Source organism: Vollenhovia emeryi, unplaced genomic scaffold, assembly GCF_000949405.1.
Source record: "Vollenhovia emeryi isolate VEMERY1.0 unplaced genomic scaffold, V.emery_V1.0 DF939181.1, whole genome shotgun sequence".
Lineage (NCBI taxonomy): Eukaryota > Metazoa > Arthropoda > Insecta > Hymenoptera > Formicidae > Vollenhovia > Vollenhovia emeryi.
The window spans coordinates 1188181-1200782 of NW_011967185.1; the positions used below are offsets into that span (position 1 = coordinate 1188181).

General features: G+C 41.3%; 2 protein-coding genes across 4 annotated transcripts in view; one reads left to right on the top strand and one right to left on the bottom strand.

Moving 5' to 3' along the window:
- LOC105563022 (proto-oncogene tyrosine-protein kinase ROS) overlaps positions 1-12602 on the bottom strand; it is a 41312-nt gene that overhangs the window by 15994 nt on the left and 12716 nt on the right. For all 3 annotated transcript variants that reach the window (XM_012014270.1, XM_012014271.1, XM_012014269.1), the window contains exons 2-4: positions 11222-11281; positions 2762-2821; positions 2514-2604 (exon numbers count right to left, since the gene is read on the bottom strand). In XM_012014270.1, the coding sequence (XP_011869660.1) occupies positions 2514-2604; positions 2762-2821; positions 11222-11281 (211 nt within the window). The remainder of the gene's footprint in view (positions 1-2513; positions 2605-2761; positions 2822-11221; positions 11282-12602) is intronic.
- Positions 17-2471, top strand: LOC105563021 (cAMP-dependent protein kinase catalytic subunit beta-like). Its single transcript, XM_012014268.1, has 2 exons — positions 17-854; positions 1039-2471. The coding sequence occupies exons 1-2, from the start codon at positions 399-401 to the stop codon at positions 1756-1758; spliced, it is 1176 nt and encodes a 391-aa protein (XP_011869658.1). The 5' UTR covers positions 17-398; the 3' UTR covers positions 1759-2471.

Genomic DNA, 12602 nt, shown 5'->3' on the forward strand with positions numbered 1-12602 from the left:
GCTAAACATTTATTAGTTTTTTGCAAAGGGCAGAAAAGGCAAGTAACACCGCAAAAGAATAGGATTCTAAATAAAAGGCGAAGCATCGCTGTATCTGCGTATTTCTTACGAGAGCTAGATGTCTATACGACCGGTGCACAGTTACGTATGCGTGCGTCTGTGATTTGTACCTGTGGACATGTGTGGAGATAATTCCAGAGGAGTGTAATTTTTGATCGGAATGTGTGAAGCAACGATCGTAATCATAGACATGGGGTAAATATGCAGTATAACACCTTCGAATTTTGTACATTTTTCAGAATTTGTGTGTTTTAATGCGTAAAATACATTCTGAGAACGAAAATCGTCGCTCTTGTACCGTTTATTTTTAATTAATTTTTAAACTTTTCTGACTAGGTATGTCTACAATCTTAATGGCACTGCGAGAAACAACATACGATCGTGTCGCGACGCAGAGCAAGCTTGAAGCAAACGCCTTGTCATATTACGTAATTTTAACCCTCCAATTTGAAACGCCCAACGTACGAATGGTCGACACAGAAAGAGAACGGATGTTCAAGGAATACAACGACATTCTGGACGGCCTGAAGACGGCGTTCGTGGAAAAGTGGAAGGCGAAAATGGACGACAACTCGAAGCTGGACGACTTCGATCGTTTCCGAACCGTCGGCACCGGCGCCTTCGGCCGCGTCATCCTCGTCAAGCACAAACATACATCCGCGTTCTACGCCATGAAGATCCTCGATAAAGCGAAACTCGTCAAGACGAAACAAGTGGACCACACGCGTAATGAAAAACGGATCCTGCAGTCCATCAACTTTCCCTTCATGGTCTTCATGGAGTTCTGCTTCAAGGCAAGAGTCGGAAATTAAAGTAACGGCATTGCTAATCCCTCGAATTCCGTACATACGTGTACATCCCAGCAAATTATTTCTTTTAACAGAAAATGAAATTATCCATCCTTACATTTGACAGCTAACTAAAATGTTCTTGTAAAACGGACACATAAACGTGCTGTATTTCGACTCCCGTTTCAAGGACAATTCGTACGTGTACATGGTGCTGCCGTTCGCGCAGGGCGGCGAGATGTTCACGCATCTCAGGCGTATGGGGAAGTTCGACGAGTCGCTGGCGAGGTTCTACGCCGCCCAAGTGGCCTTAGCCTTGGAGTACCTGCACCACTGTAGCCTGATCTACCGGGACCTGAAGCCGGAGAACATCCTGATACATAACTCGGGCTACATCAGGATGACCGATTTCGGTTTCTGCAAGATGGTGGACGGCCGCACGTGGACGTTGTGCGGCACCCCGGAATATCTGGCGCCGGAGGTGATCCTGTCAAAGGGCTACGGCAAGGCCGTCGACTGGTGGAGCTTCGGCGTGCTCATCTACGAGATGAACGCGGGATACCCGCCTTTCTACGCGCACGATCCAATGAAGATCTACGAGAAGATCGTCGCGGGCAAGTACAAGTTCGCGCATCACTTCGGCGAGGAACTGAGGGACATACTGAAGAACATCTTGCAAGTGGATCTGACGAGAAGATACGGTAACTTGAAGGACGGTAGCATGGACATCAAGAGGCATCGCTGGTTCCAGTCTATCGACTGGATCGAGATTTATTATCAGAAAGTGCAGCCGAGCTTCATTCCGCATTGCAGTAACAGCGGCGATGCCAGCAACTTTGAACATTACGACGAAGTCCCGCTCGAGGTGTCCTCTTATGATCAGTACGGTAAGGAATTCGCGCATTTTTAAAAGCAATACTGGCGAACCAAGGTAAAAAAAATAAGGTATAAGATTGACTGCGAGATGATGATTATTATATTGCGTGTGTGAGAGTGTCTTTAAGTATCGTCTAGTTAAATCCGGATTTTGATTAATTCACTATGGCAATAATTAATCAACTTCAAGCATATGAGAACAACATGTAACAGCATATAATAATGTTGACAAAAAAAGGGAAAAACGAGAAGTACATAGTCAACGATGTGCGTTTTTAAATTTAGATATCACATATATTACCTCTTTTCACGTAAGCGTTCCGTACATAAACACAATTGATTGCATAGAGTGATATTTAACTGTAAGTTTGAAGCGATGTCGTCTTGTAACAAGTAAAAATGTTCTTTACTCTGACAAAATTTCTGATAATAATTTAATTCTGTATTCATATAACACATCAATTTGTTATATTACATATTAGAGGATAGTCCGCCATTATGAGATAGGCTTCTAATGTAAGACAGCAGGTTTTCATCATCCAAAATTCAGTTCTTACATTACAAATCTTTTTTCGCGACGATCACACGATCTAACAGTGAATTTGCCACTAAACGAATTTTACTTCAAGAGCAATAAATCCTACTATTTCAAGAAACCCTGCTATTTCATATTATGGAACTTATCTCATAATAGGGAGGGCCTTTCCTCTATACATTAGTGCACTACTGTCGAATAGTTCATGAGTAATTAACAATTTGAAATTAATGTCTCGCAAGATGCACAGTTACCTTTGAGCTTCTGGAAGTAACGATTTAATGCGTCATGGCAGCCCAAAACGCAGTACAATTCTTTCGGTGGTAACAATTCCTGCGTTCCATTCTGTGAACATACATCGGGCTAACATTAAGTATGCATCTCTAAAATCAGGAAAGTATTACGTAAAACGGCCATGCGAAAAACTACGAGCGCAGCGCGGCTTTACGTAAGTTTCCCCGATAAAAAATGTCATAAAAATAAAAATGGCCGCGATACTAACGCAAACAGCCTGGCAGCTTGTGTCGAGCGCCTGTTCCCATGCCTCGCAGCCTTTTGTACACTGCAACAATAAGCATAAAGATAAGAAAATGACAATAAAGATATCCCAATTTCACGTATTCGTAAAAGGAGCGAATCCACACACAGGAACGAATCTTTCTGAATACTTCAAAAGATTCTGGACCAAATTTTCAACGAGGACTTCTTCCCAGTAAAACGCAAAATAAAGGCATTGTGTCATATTCTTCTCATTGGTTTCTTCTTGAGAATCTAATTTAAGGTTTTTCGAACAACGTTTTTGTTCTCATGTAAGTAGGCTTGGTTAATTATATGCTGGCTAATAAGCACAGATAAAATTTTCAAAAATGTAAGTACTTCAAGCCTGTACGACAAACTTTATCCTTATACAAGTTTTCCATTTTGAAGGAGGTGCGAATTGTCTTTCAAAACGTGGTGAATTAGAAACAGTAGGTACCTACGTAATTAATGTTATATTGCAGCGTTTAATTTCACAACAGTAAACTCTAAAACTAGTAAACTCTATTTCGTTCTTGAAAGAGAATGGTGAAAAGTGTTTGATAGCTATCATAATTTTTACCAATCTCTTTTAAAAATGAAACAGAGTTTACTTGTTCCTTAATTTGGCGTTATTCGTTTTAATGACTAAAATTTTTCGCTGATACACAGAATATTTGAGGCCATCTGGTCTAAACGCTTTCGCTGTTTTATCTGGATATTGCAGAGAATGAAACGCTCCACTATACATTGGATTTGTGGAAAAAAAATCTGATCTGTCCGGCGTGCATTCTTCCGCTGAAGGCCGTCAAACGTTGTACAATTCGCTAAAATACAGCTCCGGAAGTGGCCGAACAATGGGTCACGTTATCCGGAGCGAAGTGACATAACTCGTCATGCCGCTACGTGGCGAAACCGTAATTTTTCGTGGCTGCGTCCGATCTCGGCCTGCGTGGCACGTGCCTCAAGTAACGCCCACGTTCATAAGACGCTCGTTGCGTGGTACCATGTCGGGCATGGATTTGCGAACTGAAGTTTAACGCATTAACTTTCTGCACGAGAGGATGTGGGCATTTGTCGTCGACAACAAGGCAGCTGTAGCCGAGGACGCGTGCGGCTCAGCTTCCACTGCGCCAACGTGCGTTGTTTATCTTGCGGTTTTCCTATACCGCCCTCTCGGCCGCGAAAATATTCCCGAAAATAATCTCCAAGAGAAGATCCATTTGTCATCAGATAAAAATACTGAATAAATTTCCGAAAAGCCATCTATTTATGTATTATGAAAATGGTTTGAATGGCTTCAAATGGATTTTTATCGATTGGAGGCAAAGACTAGAAGGGACTCGAGTCCGACTTGGACTGTCACATAATTAGATAAATAGAATTATCAATATTTAACATATGGGGCGGATCTCGCAATCCGCGTGGAAAGTTGGAAACCCATGCGAAATCGTACAACAAGACTTCGTTTCGCATTGAAAATATTGGGAGATTTTCACCAAAGAATATGTAGATAGAACGTGGACGGGTTTTAGGAATTCATGAAAAATATTAAAATACGAAAATTCTTAGAAAAGAATTTGAAATAGCACTACATAGCACTACATAGCACAGATTATAACATTTAAACTAAAATAACATTTTTATGTGCAAAGAAGAGATTTGTTTACGTCTAACAGAAAGCGCAAAAATGTAGATTTGATAAACACGAAAGTGAAACAACTTAATAGTATATAATCGTTCATATTACAACTGAAAAATATAAGAATCTTATTTACTGATCCAAGTATACAAAAGACAAATAATCAAAAATAAAAAGCTAGCTAATTTGCATTACCAACGCAAAGTCATCTTTTCGTCGCTGAACAGCGTATGTTGATATGTTGGAGTCAATTTTTCGTCACATTAGGAATCGCGTGACCATTTTGAGTTAAAATAATGCCATTTTGACTTTTTCTTGACTTCAGAGTGTTTCTTGGATATGTCTTGATATGTTGTTATATTTTTGTATCAATAATTAATTTAATTTCCTCACCTAAAGTTATAGCATTATTGAAGTTCGAATATTACTATGTGCATATAAAAGTCAACGAATAAATATTAATTATGAAAACTGAGCGGTAAAGGACCGATTCGAATCGCTGAACTGACTGCTCCAACTTTGCTTTGAATTTGTTCTTTTGAACATGAGGAATTTCTTTCGCAGTACACCGAATAGAGCTGTAAGTATTACTGAGTTTTGAAAGAAAACATTAGCGTGGAAGATCCATTCGAATACAACTGGAGGCATAAATATACAGAACTTGCCTCGAGTGTCGGCCTCGAGTGTCTCGATAGATCTAAACATTGCGTTTGGAATATTTAGGTTATCACTGCCACTGTTTTTCAACTTGTGCAGCTATTAAGATTATGGTGTATTTTCGTAGTTTCTATCGTAAAGATAATAGAATGATAGTTTTTTTTTACAAAAGAATAATCTCTTTCTTAATCTTTACGCTTTTTTTTACGTTCTAATGTCACAATTTTATCGGCTTTAGTAATAAGTTGATATAATTTCGTAACATGCAGTGGAAGATCTATTTCAATGTCCGGATACAAGAGGTGCTATTTAGCAATTGGCAGACTGATCGACACTCCGCTCGGTTCGAGAGGCGCCGCATATAAATAATACCGCACTCGGCATTGCGGAATAATAAGCAAATTGCGTTGTACGAGACCTAATTTCCCCGCGCAAACTGTAACGTATTTTTCTACTATTGACCTAATCCCACGCAATTAATTAAAACTTGATCGCGAATTAATTTATGTCAAATACTTTATTCAATTCAGCTCAGTTTACGGTCGTCGAGAAAGGCACAATAACACCCGAAAAATAAAATTTCAAAGAATCAGTCCGAGATATTGATATTTCTCAACCAGTGTTTTTTGTCGCTGCCTTACATCACATGTACTGTTAAACACACACACGAGCGAGATGTTTACGAATTCTCGCGACAAAGTGTAATCTTATAAGTATTAAAACGTCCTACACACTTGCAACAAAATTAAGTTTAATTACTAAACGTGTTTAATTAAAAATCGAATAATTTCATAAACAACATAAACGATTAAAAATCTAAACGAAGACACATTTAAACCATCCTTTTAATAATAAACTAATGTTTAGCCTTTATTAGCAGACTTGATTGTTGTTTCGTTTCTCAACACATTACGTCTCGAGGTGTACTTCGTATTTATATGTACTTGAAAAAAGAAGCAAGTCTTTGACGTGAACTATTGACGAACTTTTCGAGACGTTCGTCGCGTTATATGCTCATAACATCGTGTGCGCGTATGGTGGTGTTCGAGGGTATCACATAGGTCAGCTCGTTGAAAAGTCCATCGAAGGAAAGGAACCTCCAGCGCCAGATAAACGTTATTAATAATCATTTGACGCTAAAGCTCCACGACACTTCTGGTAAATCAACGAGGCGCGAGTGTCATATTTCACATCTCGTTAATTGACTGCCATAATTAAAATTGTGCACATTACTTGTACAATTGTGTCAACGGTGTCTAGTGATTTTAAATTTTACATTTTAAACTGGCAACAAAAAATTGTAAATTCGGTTGTTACTATATTTAAAAGTTCGGGGATCGTTTCAACAACTAAGATATAGATTTCTTTACTTAAATTTCAATTTTCTCTATGTATTTTAATTATAACCTTAAATTTAATACGTAAATATTCAAATATGCAAACATTTGAATATATGCGCGTTCGAATGAAATACAACTGGTCTGGATATGTCTGGCATCAAAATTTACTTCGTGACTCTGGAAGCCGCGCCAAAACGTAAAATGCTTATTTTACTCACGTTTGGTTATCGTGCGCGTACTCCGCACGCCGAAAAAAAAACCGTTGATTAATGTTTTATCTAATTTATGACCGCGGCGACATTGTTGTACAACTCTTTGCCCTTTTCGATAATTCCGATTAATTTACAGCTTATTTTTAGCAGATTTCTATCGATTTATCTTTCTCTTCCGTAAAAAAATATGAGTATCAGTCCAGTCTAATGTGAAGCAAAGGATGTACGGATCCCGAGGTTTAATTCGCCGTAATAAGCATATGGGTGTTTTAATTCGACGTGCCTCATCAAACATGGGTTTTTAAACGATCTAGCCACATCCACAATGGGGGTTGACAAAACTATCAGACAGTAGAAAATGGTTGAACCGAGCGGCTCGGCGCAGCGGCCGCTAATTTCTCACTTCCTCATTAAATCCTCACCGGGTATTATGCCCCCAGCTGGGTCCTCCCTCCACGCACGCGGCTCCCCGTAGATCGTAGATCTTCGTTCTACCACATACGAGCTCTATCTGTCCTCTCCTCGTTTCGCTTTAACCCCATTTACCGCTTTCAGTCTGGCTGTGCAACCATAGTCGAGCGGAGAGGGGAAAAAAAAGGTAACGAATACGGCGCCTCGGGATCGTCTTCCTTAATACAGTAATGTCTTTATAACGAGCTGCTAATTTACATGTGCAGCTGATTGCCGATGTCAAATCTTCCAGATTTTGTTAAAAGATCCTCTTGTCTCTCATCGATCGTCTCTGATAATTTTTTACTCTTATCTGCCATGTTAGCATTACAATAGTTATTAAAATATGTCCGATGAAACTTTGTACTCTATAGGGTAAAAAATTATTATACGTTTGTGTGCTTGTTCATACTCAATAAACAATTTAAAGATAAAGTTATCCTCAAATTTGATAAAAGATAAATATGGACAATTTAAAAACGCTGTGCCATTTCTTGGGAAATATTTCTACTTGAATAATTTTTTTAAATAACGATAGCAATGCTTTTCGACTTAAATAATGATTGTATTAACGAGACATTCTGTGAAAAATATTAAAGCGTTTTTTTCAATTAACTACTTCGTAGCAGTTGAGATCTCGTTAGTAGTAGTTAGCATCTGGCAATCTTTACATGGCAGCAATCTTTAAAGTGGCTTCTGGCAGTAGCCACTATCAAGCAGAGACATTTGTATGGATACCTCGCTGTCGGCGGTCCTCCACTTTACTACAATGTCTGACAAACACACTCGACCGTCTGGTTTCTTGACACACGGTACACGGAAACAAGTGTTTATCGTTTTGTCAGCGGTTTACGTTTTTCTCGAAACCTCAAGTAGGAAATACTACGTGAAATGTCTCGTAAGAAAAACATTTCAGATGTTTAATATTGCCTCGGTGGTCGAATTGGTCCAAACCCTGACTGGGGTCAGTTTTTTGCAATAAATTTAAAAATTAAAATCATTTAGACACTAACATCATCTCTTATATCCTTTATTACTTCGTATTTATGATTTCACGTCAGAGCCTTACGATTTTATTTGTCAGATTTTTAATTTCTTATTTATAGGTTTGGATTGTAACCTGACACGCAATTTTTTAAATTTATTTCAATACGTTTAGTTTATATTATTTGCCGCAAGAGGCGTGTATTATATGTTTTATCTCGAGCAACGATTGCAATTTATTAAACTGTCTTTGTATTTTGTAAACTGTCCGTAGGGAGATTGGAAGTAGTCATCGACGAATATTTCCGGAGGTGAGCAGGGGATGCAAGGCTACATTAATGCCCGAGGGCGAACTCAAAAAAAAAATGAGAGGGCGTCGAACAAAAGAAATTCCAGCGGTATTAATTCGTCGTTATCGACCTGTGAAATTACCGGAAGAGACGTAAAGTCAATCCGTTGATGTTCGTGAAGTGAACGTCGAACGCGATAACAGACACGCAGTGCTTACATTCCATTATCGATTAATCAGAATAATTAGACAAATTAACTGGATGGATCTCTAAAAATAAATTAGCAACGGGTATTTTACTTCTTCCCTTGTTACGCGTATAAAAAACAATATGAAACATTTTCAACGTACTGTATCAAAATTAAAAGAAGCTTCAAGTAAAATGACAACTGTAATTTAGGCGCAAGTTAAAAGAGCGTCATGCAGAATCGAAAGTTTCATACGATATCATTTCCTCAGTCGAAAGAGCGCGGCAGCTAAAAGTGGGTCGCGCCGAAGCGCGTAAACGTTCAGCTAGGATCGCGAAGCGTCTTCCTACACCTACGTCGCCCCAATCCGTTACTCGTACGCGTTACTGGCGACTTACGAACCGTGAAACGAGCCGAGGGAGGAAATCGTTTTAAGCGCAATTCGCGCGGTAATTCGTTTTCCAGGCCTCGCTCCGCAACGCGCGCAACGAACGATGAACCGCGCGCGATATCCTGAGCGGCCACGAACACGCCCGATCCATCGATGACCGTGTTTTTTTTTTTTCAGAGATATGACAATTAGGCACGCCTGGATCCTTTCTGTGTCCTGTCTTTATGGAGTTAATTACCCCGCTCGTTCCCTGTCCTGGAGACACGCGTTACTGGGTATCCTTCCGGTTCCCCGAGAGTCCTTTCACTCTCGCTGGAATGCGTATTTTTGACCCTTTTGAAATACTGAGTCACCGATACTTTGAAGTACATTAAGGGCCAGTTTCACAAACGTCGGTTAACTGTTAACCAAAGTTCAGTCACCCAGTCAGAAATTACTCGTAGATCGACGAATCATTTCTGACTGGGCAACTCCCTATCTTTTTCTATCTTATTATCTAAGAAGAGTATCAATTAACCTTCGATTAGCAGTTAACCGACGCTTGTGAAACTCGCCCTAAGTCCGTCTACTTGTGGCAGTGCATTTTACACTTCTGTTCGTTCCGTGTGAAATATATAGCTTTGTGGAAACACCCTTTTCTTTATAATTTTTTATAATTTTACACGGAATTCAAAATGTTTTCTCTACAGTGAAATAATTATCTCCATAAAATGTCTCATTGCTACAACGGATTTACATCCGGCTTCTTCATTATCACTTAATTTTGAATGCGGTTTAATTGATCCCTCGTCCCTCTCTAAACACGAAAATAAATGCTGACGAAGGATCATGTACTTATTCATCCCGTCGTGCGACGGAAGTCGGAAAGGCTCCAGTCGCTCTCTCAATTTCCCCGTTTTCTCTCGTTCGCACTTCCGTTTCGGGCGGAAAGGAGCCGAGATAGAGAGAAACGGAGAGAGCGCGACAGCGAGACGAGGCGCGAGAGAGTGAATCCGGAGTCGCACGGTAATTTGGCGACATCCGTCATCGGTCGCACTTGTACGCGATCCAATTTAAAAGCACGAAGCCGTACCAGAGAGCGGGAGAGAAAGAGTGGGCCATTCTTTCATTCGTACGAGCGCAATGCGCTTCGTACGTACGCACGTTGGTCCCATTCATCGCGTTGTTTTTTTATTCGCCGTTCACCATCTCCGCAATCGCCGCGAGTCAGAAGCGGCGGGGCCCCCTGGGACAACAGCGGAAGTACTTTCATTGTAACGAGGGACCGGCGTCCCTTCGTTTTCGTCTCCGACGTCCGCACCGGTCATCATTCGCGCGTATCGCATATCGCACCATCCCGCCAGGACTAGCGATTATCCCGAACCGCGTTATCGCATGCGATTTTACCGTAGTACAACTAGTATGCCCACACTCCGACGGCCCTTTAATCTTTTCGGTTTCGATCACGTGGTATTCCGCCATGGTTTCGGTATATAATAAAATCCTGTCACACTGTCACACTGATTTCACACTACCACATATAAAGGGTTGAGAAAGTTACTTTATAAAAGTGTCTAGTTACAGTTACAGTTTTTTACATTAAAAATGTAACTGGTTACAGTTACAAGTTACCAATTCTAAAAAGTAACACGTTACAGTTACGGTTACTTCGTTACGTTACAGTTACTTTCTAGCAATGAAAATAAAAATATTAAAATCGCGTTTGAATTGTGAAGTGTCGATAAAAGCATTTATGTGCAAATGCAAGCCGTAACTGTAACTTCGTTACAAGTAACGAGTTACTTCCCAACCCTGTACATATACAGCTACCACATATACAACATCCGTCTCATTGGCTCCACCAAAATAATGGCGGATGCGCAGAAAGGACCGACGCAAAACGAAACAAATGACAAAGTAGTGGGCATACTAGTTATACTATGATTTTACCAAGGAGAGGACAAGACGACCAACCCAAGAAGCCAATGAGAGACAGGCGTATCTATAACTGTTCCCAGCGAGAAATGACTTGTCAATCGATGCCGAAAGGATGCCGGAACGATGTCGATTCGACGTCGTTTCGACGAATCATTTCCCACTGGGAATATCTTTCGTCCAACTTTTACCTCTTTCCCTTTGTCATTCCCTCTGTTATATGAATTACAGGGAATACTGCAGGTTACTGATCGAAGGACGTAGGTGAGCACCCCATATGGTAGCAGTGAACGTGCGAGTGGGAAACCTCGCACGGAATTTTCAAAGGAATCATTCGCACACCCCGGACATCTGATGCAAACAAACCGGTGCTTCTTACCTGATCGATCTTACATCTCACGCCGCATCCCACCTCCGAGCTCAGGTCATCCGTTCGATTCTGGAAGCAAAAACGCAGCCTTAGACCAAGCGTCGTATTCGCAGAACTTAACGATAGAAAGCGATTAAGGGGTCGCTTCGACGCGTTAGATAATCCATTTTCAAGGTACATCAACGCTGACGCAGCCTATCGCTGCGATGCGCGATCGTCAAACAGAGACCGTCGAGCGAACGCAAAAAAAAAGGGAGACATCGAACGCGACGGCGTGAGCGGGGCGCGATTATGTTACGCGCAGGGGCGGCGGGAAAATAAATTGAATCGCTTGCCGTCTTTAAAAGACGTTAAACTGTCCCATCCGGTTCAATTGACACCCCCGGTGCGTGTATTTGACGCGGCGCGCCGGAATGAATCGCCGAATATAATGGTCCCCAAGGTGCCCGGGGCCCCTCCTCTCGCCCTCGGACGCACACGGATAACGCGCGCGCTCGTTACAGCGGCTGCACCTGTAGTACGTTACGCATTTCCGGGGCACAGGTGCACGTCCGGCGCTCGATGGAACCGAGAGTAATTGGAAAAGGCCGGTCGGGATCGGACGGCGCGGAGGGACAGCACCGCGCGCGAGCAGAGAGGGGTGCGAAGCGAACCGTAGTCGCTGGTTACCGCCATGGGAATTTCGGACGTCGATTTGTTTGACCGTCGTCTAATTATCATAACGTATTTGATTACGGAGCAGGGCCCCCCCCACCTGCGGAATGCAAATTCGCGTTGCTGTGAGAACGGCCGTCGTGGCCATTGGCTTTTGAAATTCACGCGGGGCCTAGCCGCATTCTAATAACATTGATAAACTTTATTGCGGTGTGTACGATATTCTGAAATTGCAAGGAGACCAACAAGACGAAAGATAAGATAAGGTGTAAGAGGCACATGCAAATGCTGAGGCATCAGCGAGATTGTTGCCTACCAGTAGAGGCCTGTGTCCACGGGGCTCGAACTTGGTCCAAGTTCTAGTTCCGAGAAATGTGTAGCCAATCAACTTGTAGTTTTTATAGAATAGCTGCAAGCTGATTAGCTACACCTTTCTCGAAACTTGGACCAAGTTCTAGCATCGTCGACACAGGCCTTAACAGATGTATGAAGGCTAGTACATTACAGTTGCATTATATAAAGACTGAACAACAATAGATTCTCGTCATCTTGCTAAGGCATCTATTAACAACTGCTCTCTAAAAGTCAATTAGTGCATTATCACTGAAAACAGTTATAATTTAGTGAATACTTGTAACTGTGAATCAGTGAATATTCACTGTTTTCAGTGACAATCCACTGATTGACTTTTAGAGAGTACGATATTGCTTTCCCATCAAATTCTCAAGTATTTACT

Bases quoted from the DNA above. Each gene is read 5' to 3' on its own strand.
- LOC105563021 (XM_012014268.1), top strand. From the start codon at position 399: ATGTCTACAATCTTAATGGCACTGCGAGAAACAACATACGATCGTGTC. The intron at 855-1,038 runs GCAAGAGTCGGA...TCCCGTTTCAAG, and splicing joins TCATGGAGTTCTGCTTCAAG to GACAATTCGTACGTGTACAT.